This window comes from Belonocnema kinseyi, chromosome 10, assembly GCF_010883055.1.
Source record: "Belonocnema kinseyi isolate 2016_QV_RU_SX_M_011 chromosome 10, B_treatae_v1, whole genome shotgun sequence".
Taxonomy (NCBI): Eukaryota; Metazoa; Arthropoda; class Insecta; order Hymenoptera; family Cynipidae; genus Belonocnema; species Belonocnema kinseyi.
Window position 1 is genome coordinate 101,939,645 of NC_046666.1, and position 21,168 is coordinate 101,960,812.

Consider the following 21,168-nt stretch of genomic DNA (forward strand, 5'->3'; position numbering starts at 1 on the left):
AGCAGCACAACATGCGGCCACCACTTTTGTGCATTTTTACTGTTTGATAGTTGTTTACAACCAGACCTAACAACTCAAAGCTTAATTGCCTCTTTAAAACTTGCAAAAAAATTATAAAATGTTTATAAAGTGCCTCGGCAGTGATTTGACAAAATTTCAATTGAAATATATTTGTGGAATTTACAAATTGTGCAAAAGAGTTCTACATCATTTAAAGATTTGCAATAGATTTTTACTGTACTTACTGCTTTGCAGTAGAGTTTCACGGCGTATAAAGCTTTACAGCAAAACGTAAAATTGAATGATACTCGAAGCTGCTCAGAAGAGTTCATTGTATTTAAAGCAGCGTTCTGAATAGCATTTGTCAATTTCTCAAATATAATTCATTTACAATTTTGTGAAATTACTGTCCAGGTATTTTACTCAATTTTTTTGTCAGATTTTAGACGGTCAGTTAAACACTAAAATGGTACCGCTCTCAGAGCGGTGGTAAGTAGCACAGAATGCATTTAATATATCACTCTCTCCCGTTTGAAATCAGTGAGGGTAAATTAGGAACATATAAATACTAGATATTCCCGGCTATATAAATTCGTTCGATAATAATTGGTTCGAAAATAATCATTTATTCTACATCTCTGTGTTAGATACCGCTTTGTGGAATATATAAAAAAATGTTAAATATTCACATTTTATGTATTAAGGATAAAGTGAAACTGTGAGATTTCTTATTCAATTCACTTAAATATATTAAAGTAAAAGTATAAAAAACAATTACAAGTAGTTACCTCTCGATTAAGAATGCTCTTGGGACCTATATTTCATGGACACTTTTTCTATATCCAAAGAACTTTTAGGTTTAGAAATACCTTTTGCGTACCTTAAGCAGTGCTACCATATGTTCATGACTTTAGGATTTCAGCAATTCACCAATTTTCTTTTTAATTAACTGCATAGCTAGAATTACGACAAAAGATATAAGGCTTTATGTCAATTACGTCAAGAAACAATTTATAGAATTGCACTCTACAATAACAAAGACGCTTCTCTTTTTAAAAACCATAATGCTTTTGAAGAAGTTTCATCATTCGAGGATAGCATAGTTAAACATTTAGAACAAATATTTATTTTAAATGATCCTTAAAAGTTCATTCATATTTAAAACTTAAACAATTGTCTATTTTGTGATACATTTTGCAATATTTATACTAAGATATTTTAAAATTTTCAAGAATTTATCTGCTCTGCAATTTTGAATCTAAACTTGAACAATAAATCTTAAGATCTAAACAAATTGTAGTTCATTTCTCGGGTTAAAATAAGTGTTGGTAGGTGACAGCTAGTAGAATGGTCGTTGTAGTGTATATTCGGCAGGTGGGCCTGGCTCAATAAGGAGTCACTCAACATGGGATCCGAGGAGACACATGTACGAGGAATTGAGTCACTATCCACCAAATAGAAGATGTCCACCGCCACCAACGCGTATGGGCAGTACAGACGCCTTAGCTCGTAAAGGTTGGTAGAAATTTTGTCTATTACTTGCGAAATCGGAATCGCGATTTCGTCTTGGAGGATGTTCGAGGGTCTCCTACGGTTCTGCACTTCTTCTCTTTTCGACACGACGTAACTAGACTTTACGTGAAATTCTACTGGTTTGCCATTAGTATTTTTTTCAACCGACTCTCCCCAAATTCAAATAATTCGTTGCTGATGAAACCCCACAAACGACTAATAAATAAGTAAGTCTCACTTGACTTAGCAGCAATTTGCACGCAGTCACGATTATTTCAGTGTTGCACGTTTGCATGTTCGCGCTCGTTTACGCAAACATGTAAGCACATTCAACCATATCATCAAAACTAGGTCAGAAATTTCATAAATAATTATGCTTTTTTATTTTTGAAAATCCTAGAATAAGAAAATTTTTCATTGCGTGTGGAGATATCCCTCTTGCTGTTCACAAATAATATTATATGTCTTCTTTATTGTAGATTATCTACACCCATTAGGACTAACCTCTATTAGGTTCAACCCAAAATATTTTTGTTCTGTTTAAAAAAATGAAAAACCTCCTTTCAAAAAAAAAAAAACAACCCAAGATATAAAGAACAATTTTTTTTCTGTTAACTATGTTTCTTATCACGTCATCTTCCAGAAATGTGGGATTTTTCATTTTCAAATACAAAACTATTTTGGTTTCAACTAAATTTATTTAAATCTATAATCATTAATTCTTTACTTATTATCATCACTGAGATCATTTTCATTGTTATTATTATTTTCACAATTGCCACGCACATATTTCACTAGTCGCATGCGTAAAATATAGTCAGCTAATTATAAATATACAATAGGAATTATATTTGAAACAAATAATAAATTATCTCATCGACGCGTGTAAATAATTAAAAATAGACAATTTATTAAGGATATCAGTAATATGTGATTATTTCAATCATTTAAGGCAATGGTGCAAGTTTAACTTAATCAATAAGTTTTATTCTTTAAAATTTTGATTTTTTTCCATTTTTATTTCAATAAATTTGATTTCTTAGGTTTTCTTGTTACCATACGTTTTTAAGGCATCTAATACTTTGCTTTTCGTGTAGTCTTAAGGAGGCTTGGGCGTTTGGAGTCGTATATAGTGAGGGGCACTGTTGGGGCTCGTTTTATATAAATGATTATTGCTACTTATTTTTTTATATTTATACGTATTACAGTCTCATCTAAGTAGAGAGTAAGAAATCGCGAAAAAGTATCCAAAAAAAGCGATAGTAAAAATTTATTAATTTCACCTAAGCTTCTCGTGTTAAAGTGACTTTTCGCAATTTTCGCTTGATTGAAGTCAGCACCTTGTTTTTATGAAACTAATAGATTCCTTGTATTCGAAAGTATTAGTACATATTTGATTCATGGGGACTCGTGATTTTGTCCTGCAGTTTAATCGACTTTGCTCAAGAGTCTTATAAGACTACGTGTTAAACTGACACTTTTCCGGTAGCGATTTATTCGAAAATGCCGTCAACCATAATATTTCATGTTTACAAATGAATTTGGCATACTTTATTTAGATAATCTCAAAATTTCAGAGCCGTCAGTGATTTTTGGAAAAACGCACAAGCCTCCTTAATCAACATTCTGGCTGATGTACGCGATGAAATAATTATTTTGTTTTTACTAGAACTGGAATTGGAAAAACAGAAACTACCCGTCAATTATATATATTTGCAGGCATGGAGGACGAAATTTGCCCGTACGCAACGTTCCATCTCCTTGGATTCCGTGAGGAAATGGATCCTAGTAAGGCTATGCAGTTTCAGACTTTTCCGCATCCAGGTAATGGACATTCTGGAACCATGGGACCTCCAGTAGGACATCCCACAAACGCATCAGCACATAGCCGATCTGGTTCACAATCTATGGTATGTAATGTAATATATTTACTTACTAGGGTTGGAGTTCAATATTTTCGAACAACAATTTGAAGAACTTCTCCAGTAACTACCATTACTACCTCCTCAAAATGATAGCAGTGGAGTCAAGTTCTTGGGACTTGCAACTTTTGTAACATACAGGGGGACAGGTAGAGGGTAAGATAGACAAAACTCGAACTGTGGAGCAAATATTTTTGTGTGTTGATTGAAATCGGGCATCATAACTGACAAATTTCTGGTACATGACGTAGAAAACGTGACAATGAGTCCGAAAACTATCATCGGAATAGCCGCATATTTCCAGTTTTGTCCGAATGGTACTGATGGATTTTACAGTGAAATGGAAGTTAATTGTGTAAGAGAAAGGCTTGAAACACTAGATCAAATTTAGAAGGGACTCTCACCTTCCGCTTGTGAAATTTAAGGAGTAGAGATATAATTTTAAAATGTTTTCTGACACACTTAAGCCGTAGAGCATAAGAGAACCACAAAGTAGAAAATGTTGCAAAAAGTTCAAGTGAAATATGAACAAATATGAACATATTTTTACTTTAAAGTGAAATTGTGTTATGGGTCTAAATTTTCCAACCACACTGAAGTCTCGCTTGTTTTAAGTCTTGCTAATTTTAAGTCTTGCTTGTTTGAATTGCACAGTACTGTCCCCTTTCACCACGGTCCCTGTACGCTCTCCTCCGCAACAATATTCTCCGAAAAAATATTCTAAATGTAAAAGTAAGTTATAAATATACGAATAATAATATTTGTTAAGTGTAGAATGTATTTTCTCAGTCATGTTCCATTATTTTGTCGATTGACAACCTGTCTCTGTCACAAAATAGAATAACATATCGAAAATTTCAGGTTAGCTTCTCAGATCGGGTACTCTAACCTCAAATTTTGGATTGTTGCTTGTATTTCGTGAAACTGAAAGGTCTTCAACCGATAAAAGGATGAAACAGAACACTTTTTTGATTCTATTAGATCGATTTTAATTTGGCAAACTGTACTATTTCAAGAAAATATTATATTTGTCACGTCGTACCTTAACAAAGACACTAATGCAGACTTGTCCAGTGAGGGGAGTTAGAATCAATTACCAGATGTTAGAGTTCTACCACCAGTCTCTCTACTTAGCTTCGGTGGTGGTCGGTTTCTGGAATGAAAGGGAGGTATCCAAAGCTGTAGATACGTCGTATCTCGGAAGGTGTCTTATGGCGACTGAATTTAAAATAAAATTAAGTAATTTGGAATTTAAATAATTTATATATTAGCAGTAAAAGAATGCTTAAGTCTTACATATAGTGAAAGTACATAATATTTTGTTTGAAGAAAGTTGGAAGTAAATCTTCAATTAATCGTATAACGATTAAAAGCATAACCCGTTTTTGTGAGAGAAAACAGCGAAATTTTCAAATGCGCATGTTCGGAAAAGCGTGGGACTATTTAAAATTACAAAGTATAAATTTGTAATATTACATTAATAATAAATTTTTTACAGAAATTTACTACTAGATTCAATTTAATTAATGTTTTGAAAGAGGAAATTTGTTAAAAATATTTGTATCAATTATTATTAACAGTATGTATTTATTTCAAATGGAGCCTGGCTTTTCGGCATAAACGCAGTTGAAAAAGTTGCTAACTAGTCCAGTCAGTGAAGGATTTAAGAAAAAAATTCGGAAAAGTAGCAGGCAAAGGCCCGCCATGCTGGAAAGTTTTAAACAATAACATGTTTTTCAAAATAACTGGAGAAATGTTAATTTTAGGTCGAACATGGTCATGTGAAAAAATGTTCACAATTTTATAACTCACAAAGAAGGTTCTATCTATTTGAGACCTATTGTTAACGGCTACGCTATGAAATTGGATTAGCTGTACAATTGTACGATTACTGAACAAATCAAATGAAAGCTAAAAATATCCAGGAAAGAACGACGGAAATAGATCAGCCGATTTGTACTGGAGAAAATTCATGTTCCTGTTTTAAAAAAACCGACCAACTCATTTGCATTAAAAATTACCAGTACAATATGAGCTGAATTTAATATGCTTAAGGGGATGCTTTTGAGGTGAAACTTACTTCAATTTTTCCTCCATATTTACACAATATATTTCCCAATTTTAGGCCAGAATAATAATATTCAGAGCCCCTTTTAAAGCTTTAAATAAGTAAATTTCAAAATTGAATCTATGGTATCGGGAGCAACGGTGATTATGAGTCCTAATGACAACAATGGAAGGTCTATTATATTCTTGAGAAAAGTAAGCAAAAAAATGCGATGGGTTAAATATAATAGACCGAGGTGATTATGAGTTCTAATGGGAACGAATGGGAGCGAGGGCGAGAAGGGCTATCTCGGTCTATTATATTTAAGCCATCGCATTTTTTTTGCTTACTTTTCTCAAGAATATAATAGACCGAGGTATCCATTCTTGTCCACGCTTCTATTGTTGCCATTAGGACTCATAATCACCGTTGCTCCCGATACCATAACTTCAATTTTGAAATTTACTTGTTTATAGCTTTAAAAGGGGCTCTGAATATGATTATTCTGACCTAAAATTGGGAAATATATTGTATGAATATGGAGGAACAATTGAAATAAGTTTCACCTCAAAAGCATCCCATTAAGCATATCAAATTCAGCTCATTTTGTACTGATAATTTTTAATGCAAATGAGTTGGTCGGTTTTTTTTAAACAGGAACATGAATTTGCTCCAGTGCAAATCGCCTGATGTATTTCCGATTTTCTTTCCAGGATATTTTTAGCTTTTATTTTATTTGTTCAGTAATCGCACAATTGTACAGATAATCCAATTTCATAGCGTAGCCGTTAACAATAGGTCTAAAATAGATAGAACCTTTTTTGTGCACCATAAAATTATGAAAATTTTTTCGCATGACCATGTTCGACCTAAAATCAACAGTTTTTCAGTTCTACGTTGACTGGACTATTGCAGCGCGCCCATCGACACAATGTCGGGTAGTCAATGAACGTCGCTTGGCAAAAATAACCTGAAGGTCGCGGTACAGATGGGGGCCCCTTCAGCCTTAAAATTATCGAATGTTTACGATTCACGATCTTTAAAAGAAGCGAGACTTCACTGTATTAAGATTTGATTGCCTGCGGTCCGAAAACCCGCGGCTTTTCGAATTCTTAAAAATGGCCATAGTTTTCTTCATGTCATTGTAGTCTGCAAGTATATCAACAGTCAATTGATGAAACGATTAAAAGGTTAAAAATAACCAGTCCGGATTGAAACGGCAAAGGGCGGCTGGAGTATGACCAGGGCTGAACTGAAAACAGAGCCTTAATAAAACACGTGCAAGTTTTTGTATTATCTTTTGAGACATAACTGGTTTGCAGAAAGAGGGTTCCTGTCCTGGATTTAGTTGCTGAATACTGATACATAACTACATAAACAGTCTCCAAAGTGAACCGGGAATGATCCCAAAAATAAAACCCTCAATCTAAGGCGTATGCAACCAGGCGACTTTTTAGAGTATATAGTCATGCCCGCGCATGTGGCACCTTGCCGAGTAAAGAAAAAAAAACAAAGACATGGAGTTTAATCGGACGCAATGGTGAAGAAGGACATGGGAACCCCGAATGGGTTCTCAAGATCCAGCCAAACTGGCAAAGCCTGAAGAGTATTCATAGGTTGAAGTAAAACCCACTCCAAAAAATCGCTGCAAGAATAAAATCAATGGGGGAAATAAGTGGAGATGTTAAAAACATTTACAAGCCAGTGCAGGCGGCTCTCAAGGAAGTAATGTAACTTCTTAGGTGGATAGATGATGAACACAATTTTAAATATTTTTCTTCTAAATTTAAAATAATGCATACTGTCAACCCGTGTAATTATGGATTAAGCCGGTTAATTATGGATCAAATAGGTTTTAATTGTTTAGCGGCTATAGTGAAATTTTCGAAACTACACTAGGTCAATTTGTAGCGTGAAGTGTAGTCTCTATTGGACTATGAGTGTAAAGCTTTTACATTTCACCAAGAAGTGAGACAAAATTCAGTACGTGACGCTTATCGAATCGCTAGGGCAAGAAATCTCAAAAACTTCTACTTCGATCTTTTAGAATCGATAATAAATATGAAAACTATGCAAAAAATGAGTTCCCGTATTTCGCGGGGTTTATAAAAGTAAGTTTTATGAAAATGATGTTTCATGAATATTGCATGAGTAAGTCTTTTAAAAGCTATATTGCAAATAATATCAACCTAATGGAAAAATATTGAAAGTATTAAGTACAAATTTTCAAAAGATTTTCTTTTCCATAACCTGAACATTTTAATTTTTTCAAAATACTACCAGATATTCTCAAAAATAGTTAAAAACGACAATTATTTTTATTATTATTCTCTGTAATGCCCAAAAAAGATTTCCATATGATCTCTGATCTGAAGAAAAAATCTCTACATACTTTTATTAAAAAACAAAAATTTTGATCCATAATTAACACATCGGGAATGTAAATATGGATCAAAATTTGGTTAATAATAACAATGAAGGAGAATTTTTTGTTTAAATAAACTTTTCAGGATATCTTAAGAATACTCTTAAGAACAATCATAGTTGGAATGGTTAAACTGCGTTACGCCACCTGGTGACAAAAATTTGAACTGAAAAGAATAGGTACGATTTTAAAGATGCATTTTAATTTGTGCATACAAGTATTTCAACAATTTTTTTGTGAAGTTTAAACTATTTATTAGATAATGAAAATAAGTCCTTATCGGAAACAAAGTGTTTTAGATGGAATTTAAATATTATACAGTGAAAAACCACACTTTTTGACGGAAATATTTTTCTAACAAAAAAAAACAATTATTGTTCTCTTTATTTGGATTTTCAAAAGATTATAAACTTAATTGGACTTATTTTGAAGCAAAAATGAATTCAAAGAAAATTTTTTAATTTAAATTATACATGAAATATTTACTATTTAAAAATCTGTTCTAAAAGTTCGGTTACAATTCGTATTTAAATTCCAGTCGTCTATTATTAGCATAATATGTATAAAATTTGTTGCTACATACATTAATATAAAGTTGATTTAAGCTTAAAATGCATTGAAACTCACATGAAATAATTGGTTTTTTTTTTAAACTATATCAGAAAAATGTGTTTTTTTCACTGTATAAGATGACATTTCTATCTAAAACTATTTGTTTTTAGTATTCAATCATCGTTTTATACTTCACAAAATAATCGTAAAAACACTTTTATGCAAAAATTAAGATACATGTTTAAAATTGTATCTACTCTTTTTAGTTCCATTTTTCGGCACCATGTGGCGAAATAGTAGGCCACCATTCCCAATATGGTACCAAAACAAAATTGAGCAAATGTTCTCATTTTTGGCGTAGCCATCATCTTAAAAATTCGCGAATTTTGAGTCATAAGGTAAGTCAGTTACATGCGACCGATGGGTGACACACTAAATGAATTTCTTTATTTATCGTCAAATTTCACGTCCCTGACTGAGAGCGAGAGCACTGTGTCGAAGTTTGTCAGCGGGGGGGGGGCGCTTTGTCCAGATGAGGCATCAAATGCCAAACATAAAAACTTTATAGTTTTGCAATCGGCAAAGTAAAGATATTATATTCGGAATTTATGTTTTTTGTGATTCCAACAATATGTGATTTGAAATCAAAATATTAAAATTAGAATAAATTATGGCAAATTTTAGTTTATGTTTTGACCCTGACCAGTTAGCATTAGTGTCAAAATCTGTCAAGTGGGCCAATTTTTTTATGGGTTTTGATTTTTCTTCGGAAATGCGTGATAAGCTAGAGTTTTACATAAATAAAATGGCCCTAAAACATTTTTGCAAAATTTGCATTTTTTGAATCGTTATTGTTATATTACTTTTTTAGCTTTGTTCGCATGATTAATTTTTTTCTCTCGATTTTTATAAAAAAATATAATTCGTTTTAACTTCTCAATTGATTTCAATGCTTCACTTGAATAATTACGATAGCTTGTTTAATTACGAAGGTTTTGGTTAAAAAAAATTAGGGAACTCGCATATCATCAAAAGTTGTGTGTGTTTTCGTGTTGACGTTCCGCGCTCCATTTCACGCGACGTACGATGCATGAATTTCGCTGCGCGCTGCAGCGTGTGTCGACCTGCAACGTCTTACACGTTTTATCGAGAATATGATACGTCGCGCGGCATGGAGCACGGAAAGTCAACAAGAAAACACGCACAACTTTTGATGATATGCGAGTTCTCTAATTTTTTTTACCAAAATCTTCGAGAGAGAGAGAGAGCATGAGAACGCAAACGCATCTTAGTCTACTTAACTTTTACATTACGTTTCCTTTTTCTTTCACTTTTTTATACCTCCATTTACCTTTCTTCACGTGCATTCTTTCATTCTCTCTCATTCGCTCCTCTAGCACCCTCCAACTCCTTCATCCATTCTTCTCCTAATCCATCCTCCCCTAGAATCTTAACCACATTCTCTTGCCAGCTTCCTTTATCTTCCATTCATCTCCTACATCCTTCCCATACATGCTCCCATGTTTCTTCCTCCCATTCACATATTCTAAACTATTCTCTTCTTTTTCCCAGTACATCCCCTCCCTTACCTCGTTTCACAATCTAAATCTTGCTATTCTAGTCCACGTTCTCTCTCCATCCCTTTTCTAAATACTTTGGTACTCCGTCCCTTTTTAGCATCTTATACCATTTATTGTATTTTGATTCCTCAATCATCCCCCATCTTTCTTTTTAATTGTCTTTCCCTCTCCCTTTTTTCAATTCTTCATAGTTTACTCCAGTCCCGTCTTCTATTAGTCTATCATTAAAGAGCTCCCTCCTTTCGTCTTCCCATCTCGTTAATTCGATCGCCCCCCTCTCCTCTCTTCTACCTCCATCAAACACTTTCTCGCCAACTCCCCTCCCTTTCCCTCCCACAGCTTCGTCTCCAATTTCCATTACCACTGCTGCTTTTTTATCCTTTCTCTTACATGAGCTGTATGATCTCCATTCGATAGCAAGATATGTCCCAAATATTTATAACCTTTTACTTCTTCTAACTTTATTCCCTTCCATCTTCCTGTCCATTCTTTCTTCGCTTCCCCTCCTTCTCTAAGCCTTATTATCTTTGTCTTTTCTACATTTATATTCAGCTTTTTCCCATCTAAGTATTTCTCTAATTCCGTAATTAATCCCGCCATCCATTTTTCATCCTCTGCCATCAACACTCTGTCATCTGCGTATGCCAGTGTATATATCTTTTTCTTCCCTATCCTAACTCCTCTCCAACCTTTTCTCCTCATTTCTTCTTCCAAGTCTGATATTAATAAATTTAATAAAAGTGGGCTCAGAGGACATTCTTGTCTCACACCTCTCACCAACCAGAAACTATCTCCTACTTACTCACCTACCTTTACCCTGCTTTTTGTCTCTCTAAAAATTTCTGATACTTTATTAATCCCTCTCTTATCCCTTTGTTACCATAAGTAAATGGATTAGTGGAGTTTTCAGATTAAAAAATTAGTTTTCAATAAAATAATTCATTTTTATACCAAAGTAAATGGATTAATGGAATTTTCAGATTAAAAAATTAGTTTTCAACAAAATGATTCATTTCTAAACCAAAGTAAATGGAATAGTGGAATTTTCAGATTAAAAAATTAAGTTTTCAACAAAATAATTCATTTCTAAACCAAAGTTAATGGAATAGTGAAATTTTCACATTAAAAAATCGTTTTTCTACAAAATAATTCATTTTTGAACCGAAGTAAATAGAATAGTGGAATTTTTATATCAAAAATTTGGTTTAAACAAAATAATTCATTTTTTTACTAAAGTAAATGGATTAGTGGAATTTTTAGATTAAAGAATTAGTTTTCAACAAAATAATTCTATTATTAAATATATTATTAAATAAATAAAATTATTCTATTACTTTTATTTTTTGTTGAAAATATATTTAGTATTATAATATATATTATAATATATTTAGTACAAATTCATATATTCTGTTGAATTGTCAACAGACAAGGCCAGTGTCAAATCATAAACTAAAACCTGCCATAACTTATTCTAATTTTCATATTTTGATTGCAAGTTACATATCGTTGGAATCGCAAAAAACATAGATTCCGAATATAATATTTTTAATTTTTGCTGATTGCAAAACTTTAACATTTTTATGTTTGGCAATTGATGCCTCATTAGGACGAATGGGCCTCCCCGCTGGAAAAGCTGGACACAACGATCTCGCTCAGTCAGAGACTTGCGGAGAAGTCGCGTGGAGAGGGTAAGGCGAGCAGGTAGGCCGCGATCAAATAGATACTGCCCGGTGTCATTTACACACGCGCCTCTCGCCTAGGGGGATTTACAAGTAGGGAGTGTTCAGCAAACACAAGCGAGTCAGTGCACTGTCGTATGTCAAAACAAACATCGTACAAAATAAGAAGGTGAAGTGTGTCAGCGAATTTACGTTTCGGTGAGTGATGTCTAGAGTGTAAAGGTTTTTATGATGGTTCATTGTGAGCAGTAATAATAATCGGGCAGAGAATTCGTAAAGAAACGAATCGCAGTGACAGGATCAAGGAAAATGAATTTTAAGGAGAATCAGTCGTGTGCCAAATCGTTATAAAATGCAGTTTTAATGATGCTCTAGTAACAAATCGCTTGCTAGAATTCGAGCTGATGAATTTCCATTTTCGTCGAACAATATGATTCTTCAAATCATCTTGTTTTTCCTCAAGTCATAATTAACAAACTTTGCTTTTATTACAATACATAACATTTATCATTTGCTTTCTAGTTGATAATAGCTTTTAGATACTCATTAGCGTACTACTAACTAACTTGTCAGTGATATGGAAAAAGCACTGTTATTGAAAGATGCACAGGTGTCACTGAATCATCCACTCGTCTGAAGCACACCAAAAATCAATAATTATTAACAAGTAATGCGAACATTGCAGCCGCTATGCTCGTAATTGATGCACATAGTACAGTGACAAGCTAAATCTTGTACTCTTGAAAACTAACAGTGTCACTGACTGGTGTCTTTACCTTATTAACCTTGCTGGACAGTACAAGTGTCACATTCGTCATCGAGTAAAGTTTAAAATAATTTGGCAGTACAGTTTTCAGAATATAAAGCATAAAGTTCCTACATTTAACATGAGCCCTTATGCCGACTAGTTGTTCCGTTGTATTTAACTATTTTTTTACGGCTAAGATCTCTCTTCAATATCGGAGCAAATTGAAATTAAGATCAATAAAACCTTCCTGAATATTTTTCATATATTGAAATATATACTTTACCATGAAAATAAATGAGATTTAATGAAAGAACGATACCGTAGTCAGCCTCAATTTCAAAAGAAAATGCCGATACACCTTTAAACGCTAATCAATAGCAACGCTCCTCGCGCCGCATTGCATCCGATGTGAGAATAGTCATGAAAAGCAGCTTGATAAGAATTAATTTTAAAAACTCCACGTTACGTCAATTTGGCCGATAATTTTACACACGAACATATAAAATTCATCATGTGAAAGAATAAAATAAAATTTATTAGGACGACAGGTTTCGAACACTCGAAGCTTAAACTTCGTATAATTTCATGGAGATTGAAGAAATAAAGCCGGACACGTTACCACCTACCTAAAACACATAAGATACTATGGGTATTTTTTTGATGTTTAAATATTCCGTAACAAAAATATGAAATATACGTTTTGTAACTGTACATATTTATTGCGTTTAAACACAATGCTCACAAGAAAGGGGAGTGAGTACCAGTGCTTGACAACCACAACAACATATTACCTAATATTATACTGTCACATTATTCAATCTGCACATTTGATATCATTTAATGATTACAATTAAATCTGTATTACTTACCCATACTTTCCAGGTCACATTTTGTCAACTTAATTCTGTACAAAAACACAGAAATAAATAAGCACGTATATTGACAATATTTACAGGAACATAACCTCAGTATTTAGTTGTCATCATGGACATAGGAAACACGGGACTAGGCATGCCATCCTAACTTGGGCGAGCGGGGTTGAATCCACGGGAGGGTGAGAATTCCATGAGTGGGGAGAGCCGCCATCTTACGATGTACCATTTGATTATGCGCACGATCATTTTTGCCGACAAACTGTGCATGAAAATATAAACATGTGGGCGCTGCCATGTTTGTCGCGGGACATCAAAAGGTGGCGGACCTCCCCCCTCATTGCATCACCCCCGCAATGTCATGCCTAGTCCACGGTGAAAGCTATAAAAACATTTGAACATAGCTGTCAATTTCTGAAAAATTAGAGGATGAAGGCATCGATAAAAAACGAAAACGAGAGACGCTCTCGTATCCACATATTATTTGATTCATTATCATAAATTTTCAATTAATTATAAATAAAAAATCTTACAGTTTCCGCCAGGGTAAAATTACAGATTTTTGGTAAAATTAAAAATCTCGATGTAATTTTCAATCACAGGAAAGTGATTTTACCGACACATGGTATTTTTACACGCTGCGACTGATTTTTCCCTTCTGAATGTAAAGTTCGTACGAGGGAATGTGTAATTTTGTTTTTGTCGAGTGTTTAATATTACACTGCTGTTCGAGGGTCCTTTTATTTACATCGCTAGAGGACGTAGTTTCACACACTTTTGTAAAATCACACAGTGAAGTGTGTGATATTTACAATGATACAATATGTAATTTTCCAAAACTTTGTAATTTTACACAAATATTTTTTTACAGTGTATAATGAAAATGGTTTTAGACTATATATTGACTAGATTCAACATCAGAATTCGTCGTACGAAAGGAGATTCAAAAAACGAGGGTAGGCATCAGTATAAAGTTCAACGTACTCAGCATATGTTTGAGTAAATTCGTCTCTATTTACTTAAATTCTGGTAGACGTAATCCAGATTTCTCTAAGGAGAATAAAGGACACATAGTTATAAATATTAACAAAACCATTTGGTAATAAAGTATTAGTATTTCAAAGTTGTGTGACTTCTTGCAGCCCAGACAAAATGGCGGACGTTATTCTCGAGTTCCATCTCAAGGCGGCAGCATGCAGACCAATGTCTTCTCACCAGAATATGACGATCCGGCAAATTGTGCACCCGAGGAAGATCAGTACGGCTCTCAATATGGACAATATGGTGCTCCCTACGATCACTATGGCTCTCGTGGATCTGTAGGTCGCCGCAGTGTAGGGTCAGCCCGCAACCTTCCCATGTCAAATTCACCGGAGCCGCCACCACCACCACCCAGAAATCACGACCCTAACAACTCTAACTTCAATGACAGCAAAGAAAGCAATGAGATAAGTGAAGCGGAGTGCGATCGAGACCAACTAATCAATCGCAGCTACGGTGGTCAGTACCTCTTGTGCGGACGGTAAAGAGGACGATGAGTAATCGTGAAATGACGATCATTCTTTTCATAACTCGACGTCCTTTTGTCTAACGCTTTACTAACGTCATTACTAACAGCAGGCTTTTGTCGCAAACTTTTACTAACTGCAGATATTTGTTATCAATAACACTGTTAAAGTACTATTGGATGACTTTATCTTATTTGGTCGAAAAGTGTTTTTATGGGTCGACGTTGAACATCATTTTGTTCCAAACTTGTTCGATCTGTTTTACATATGAAAAAGAATAATCCTCCTCCTTCTATTTACATCGCCCTTTTAATGTTACTTTTTTCCGAAGTTCCTGGCCCCTTGGAATTTTAACAATAACTTAAATCCCTTCTTCCATCTTTCAGTAATAGAGAACGTACATTTTATGGAAAATTTTTTCATGCAGCTTTCGAAATACGTTATTGTTTCATAAGACATGGTGATATTAATTTATTTTAAAAGCAGTTAATTTTTTTAAGCTATTAGTTTTTTAATAAGTATCAACCATTCTAGTTAATTTTTGGCAATTTAAAGATCCTTAATACCATTCTTAATGCTATTGAATTAAGCATTTAGGTTATGAACGTTAATGTCTACTTTTTAGAAATTTAGCATGTTTTTAAATTCAATGCTTATGAAGAGTGAAATTTAAACAATGAACAAACAATAAACTGTCGTTTTTACTGACTTCCGCGTCAGTAGCTTTTTTGAACAGCATTATAATACAGGCAATATATTAGTTGCATGTAGTGTCGTCGTAGTCATCTTTGTATGAATTGGATTGTGTATTTTTTCTATTTCAGTGAATACTCGCACCAAAGATGGCATGTCGACCGAGGAGATGCGAAAGCTCATTGAAAGGTCAGTAGTGCGCGTTCGACAGTGGATAAGCACCTTCATCCGCGTAACTACTGTATATGTATAATCCATAATAGTTTTTCAGAGAAATTTATTCAAAAGCAAAGAAACACTTACGCCTTTTACTTTCAGAAATTCGAGCAGTTTTCAAGTAATATTTAATAATTAAGAAGAATCGTTTTTTGTTGACGAAATGATAGTTTTTGATCTACTAGTCCAAATAGAAATCGGTGTTATTCTTTAGCTGTGAGCAAATTTCTATCTAGCTCAGCTGGGATTCGAACTCAGATCTACAGATTGCCGGTCTGGTGCTCTTACCCACTACGCTACGGAGGGAAACAGTTTTAGATTTACTAGTCCAAACCCTAGTCGAGTACAAAACGTATCAAAAATCAATTTTAAACAATTTTGAGACTAGCACAACCAACTAGTACATTTTGTAGCCATGCACATATTTGCCTCTGAATTCCTTTCAGTTTCCATGACAAAAAGATTAGGCTTGGTACACATTTCGATTGTCAAATTCCAGATCTTTTCTAACGCAACCTTCAAAAAGTCCCAGGCTTTTTACTGTCAAACCCAAGCCAAATACATTAGGGAACTTTTGGACAAGAAAAAACTCACATTAAAGATAAATGATCAAATAAAATTAATCTAAGAATGCTTCTAATTCGGACTTTTTGAAGTTGTCAAATCTACTTTAAATTTTAATGTCTTAAAAGTTGAAATGGTCAGTACTCGTAAGTACCTTGTAAACTTGTACATTTCAAATATTTGAATTAAAAATCTTCATCAATTCCAATAAGATTAAAAAATTTCTTGAAAATACTATAACTTTAATTGTACAGTATTTTAAATCTCAAGCGTTTTTACACCTAATTATTTGAAAGTAGAAAATAGTTTCCAAATTCAAAGACGTCTTATGGTGTCATATACTTTAATTATCTGAAACCGAAACAATTCCATAGGTTAAAAATATTTCTATCTCGGTTCCCTAATTAATTGCCAACTTGCTTTATTGTCAGTTGAAATAAGTTTTTCTCTGCATCAATTTTAATCATGAATTTACAGCATTTAAAAATTTAGAGTTTCTTACTTTAAACACATTTTATGTTCTACTTTTCTGTTAATGACATTGCTTACAAATTTGAAGCATACCAAGTTTTTGTTCCGTTTAATTTCAACTTTAATTATTTTCAACACTTGAACCTTCTCTATTTACGTAAACTATTAAAATTCATTTTTTCTTATTTTAATACATTTTTTTGAACTGTTAATATTCAAATATTGTTTGTTTGTTTTTTTAATTTGTAATTAAACCTTTTTTCTATTTTGAATACTTTCAATATGATATTTAAAATCAATCGACAGTTAAGCGTTGAGTTTACAAATTATTAAAATTTGAACGATTTCAATTTAAAACCAAACATATTTGAATGTGTTTCTTAAAACTTATTAAACTTTGAATGCTTCTAAGCTTTTAATTGAAAATTGCTTAATTTCAAATGCAATCTTCGGTAGTGCCAGTGTTAAGTGTAGAAGCAGTTTCCTAGCTTGGTGAAATTCATCATTTCAAAAATTAAAATTTTTGAAAAATTTTTCAATTAAATTAGATTTAGGAGCCAAAAAAACTCGAAATCGGTTATCATTTAGAAGTCGTTCATCGCATTAGTAAAATCTTTAACATAAACTAACTTCCTCGAATAGAATCAAAATCTAACTAGTTTTGTGGGGAAAAGTAGATTTTCACATAATGAAAAATTTAATCATACACAAAATTGGAATGGTCGCTGTTTTTTGTGTAAATATTGAACTTTGCGTATCATTCCTTTTTTCAGCGCGTGATAAGCTGCTTCACCCTATAAAAATAGGTCAATTTTTATTATATTTGAGAAGCTTATATTTTTTTAGGTTTTACTCAGTTTTCCGCATTTACGTACCATTGTAAATTTCAAACGCGATGCGCGAGTTCTCATTATTAATCGATTTCGACTTTTTTTTTTCAAAATAATTTTCTCGTCAAATGTCACTTCTATTGCCGGGTAAGCGTCTTCACATTTTAAAACTCCACGTTTTTTTTGTTCAATCATTATAATAATGCTTCTGTTCAATCCTATTGCTACTTCAATTTCATGATAGAGTTTTTCATGAAATATAAGAACTTAGTTTAGAACTGAGTTTAAAAAATTATGTAAACTAAAGTACATACATTTAGTATGGGTATTTATTAATTAAATTAATTGATCTAGTATTATTTATCAGTTGATAGAATGAGTAATTTTTATTAATAGAACTTCAATCATTTGTCATGTAGCCTTTCGTTACCAAGATAATTTTCATAACTATTTTTTACAGTTCATTGAGTCTATTTTCCCTTGTGTTGATTTTTTAATTGAAAAAAGATTCGAATTGCAGTTGATGTGTCAGTAACATTATTGTAACTATCATAAATTTCTTGTTATTTGTGTTCGCCAGACAAAGACAATAATTTAGTCAATAATTTAAAAGATTTTTGTGGGTTATCCTCTTCTACAGGCCTATATTGTTTATTACTCTCAATGAAATCTTACAAAATTCGTTTTTAAGTAAAATTTTTGCCCATCCTTGGTGGGCCTTATCAGCAAATTTTCATCAAGTCTGACGAACAAGTTCTAATACGAGACGTAAATATAAATGAAAATTTAGTTGTTAATAACATATTAGATTAGAAATCTAAGATTATTTATACTAACCATAATTTTTGCCTGCCAGTAGAGGATAACCCGTCAATATGTTTTAATTAATTTTAACAAACATTTGAAAATAGTACACAAAAATTTTGCCGTAAATGTGCAATGGAATATTTTTTTATTTGAGTACACATATTTATTTTTAGTTTACATATAGATTTTGCCACGAAAAATAAAGTTGACTGTCTTCCAGAATTTTTTGTTTAAATTATGAAAACCGATTGCAAACAAAAAAAAAATATCTTCCCTTGGCAACGAATGCGAAAATTGCTAACATTCTGAACTCGATTCTGAAGATGTGCGAAATTGATTTTTTATAAAAACCTTTTCTTTGCATGAGCAATCTGTATTATTACACTGTTAAAATAGTTTTGAAAATTTATTTATCGTGATTGTCTGAAGTTTCAAGTAATCTAGTGTTATCGATAGACATACTATATTATTTTTTCCGTCTATGCATGTTACAAACAGACTTTCACTTTTATCCCGTGGCAAGTTTAGTCAGTTTGCCTAGACATATTTTAACTTCTACAAAAGCTATCGCTCAAACTTCATATTACCAAAACAGTTTAGGGGTATTCAAGTGTTACGTAAAGCAGTTTATCGGTGAGGAATGGGGATCCTCGTGGCTGCTTTATATTTCTTACAGGGCTAGGTTGGAAGGAATCTTGTGTGAGATGCCACATTAGAGCGTAATGAAAAAAATTTAAGGTTTTTAGTTGTAATTATAATAGAGATGAACAATTTCTTTTGGGTGTCATGCACGAAAAGCTTCATTGACAAAATGTCTCCGTATCATAGCAAGCGAATTTATACCTGTATAGCAATAATTCCATTGAAATGATTTTTCTCTCACAAAACTACCTTGAAATATAAAAAATTGTAAGAAGTTGGCTTTTTCACTATCAGGAATGTATTTTCAACCTATTGCAACAATAATATATGAAGAAGATTGACATGAAAATAATTTGTATTGCCTTTTCATTAGATTAAAATGTGTAAAAGTTACATACTGTTCTTTATTTCACGACTGAATTAATTTTGAGTGTCTGAATAAAATAAATCTGTTTTCAAGCATTATTTAAAAATTGTATGTTGCCTAAGCTTAATTAAAATGTAATAAGAAATTTTTTAATTGTATGGGAGTTTCAATGTACAGACACATATTTAGGAAAAATAGAAAACATTTTCACTCAATTCAGACACCGAAAATTTGTTATCATGAAATAAAAAGCAATATTTTCTTTTTAAATATTTACTTGTAATTCAAAATGAATAAAAATTATATTAATGTCAACCTTCTTCATAAATTATTGTTGGAATATTTTAATAATACATTTTCTCTAAAAACTCATATCACGCATTTCATGGTCAAATGGTAGGGTAAAAAATATTTCAGTAGCATTATTACTATACAGGTTTAATTCACTTTCTCTGATTTTTTTTCTGGTAACTTAAATCTCACAAAAAATGTTTTGGTCTACAAATAACAAGTGTGTAGTTTTAATTGCTTTCAGACTATTTCTTTGATGCGGAGAGAGAAGAATTTTTTTAAATTGAAACTTCAGGGGTGTGTTCTTTTTAGAAGATGTAAATATTTTTCGTTCTAATGGTCCATAATATTGTACTTTTAAGTCATAAAGCTTTCATTTTCCAGTAGAGAACCACTTCACTACATATGTTTTTTTTATAACCTTAAGATTTCTCCATGACTCTACGAAAAGTGTGTTAATCTACATATACATTTGAGATATTTATCACTTAACATTTAAGCGTTTACATTTTTTTAGATTATATTGTGACTATTTTCCCCTTCTCCTCAATGTCTTTCAGCTATTATGACTATGTGGTAGAAAAGTATTTTGAAAATTGTTTTTTTAATACGGAGACAAGGTTAAGCTAAATATTTAACGAAAATGAGGAAGAAGTTTTGCTGTAACACGCTAAAATCAATGTGTTTTTTTGCTTACGTACTTGAAACTTTTGGAGGCCGTTGAGCATCTCGTGTAAAATTAGAGCATTTTCTTAAAAAATCGGACAAGATACTCTGTCGCTCGCTTGATTAAAGCATTCGAAGACAGCAGCATCTAAAAGCACATCAATTTTTTGCAACAAAGCACCTCGAAAAACACTTCAAGTGGGAAGAACACACTTTTGCTTAGAGCGCATAATGCATTACGCGGTTTAATTGAACAGACACACGAAGAAGTTGTTTAACATAAAATCACTTTTATAAATATTAGATTAACTGTCTTCGAAAAACAGTTTTTACAATTTTCACGTCGATACTTGTCATTTTGAGGTTGCACAACACTACAGTGGGATTCCGATGCTTGAAGTCGATCGGACTTCTCTTACTACCATGTGAGAAAGAGACGACCCTGTTGCGTTCTAATGACATCATAATTTTTTTTCGAAACAATCATTCACTCTGTCTATCCGACAGCGCCACCAATTTGGAAGTATTCAGAATAAATTTGAATTTGAATTAAATATTAACAAGCAATCTTATAGTAAATAATTATTGTTAATCCTTCGTGTACCAGGTGTATACATATGAAACCGGTATTTTTTCAAGAAAAAAACACATTTATTTCAAGAGAATGATAACATATATTTTATTCAAAGTATGCGCCCTCGTTGGCTACACATTTTGTCCACCTCTCAGGCAATTTATGGATACCTTTCCAAAAAAAGTCTTCGTTTTTTGAAGCA

General features: G+C 32.7%; 1 protein-coding gene across 4 annotated transcripts in view; it reads left to right on the forward strand.

Moving 5' to 3' along the window:
* LOC117182071 (Down syndrome cell adhesion molecule-like protein Dscam2) overlaps positions 1-21,168 on the forward strand; it is a 292,904-nt gene that overhangs the window by 261,072 nt on the left and 10,664 nt on the right. For all 4 annotated transcript variants that reach the window (XM_033375097.1, XM_033375094.1, XM_033375095.1 and 1 more), the window contains 4 exons: positions 1,375-1,515; positions 3,232-3,422; positions 14,480-14,837; positions 15,670-15,727. In XM_033375097.1, the coding sequence (XP_033230988.1) occupies positions 1,375-1,515; positions 3,232-3,422; positions 14,480-14,837; positions 15,670-15,727 (748 nt within the window). The remainder of the gene's footprint in view (positions 1-1,374; positions 1,516-3,231; positions 3,423-14,479; positions 14,838-15,669; positions 15,728-21,168) is intronic.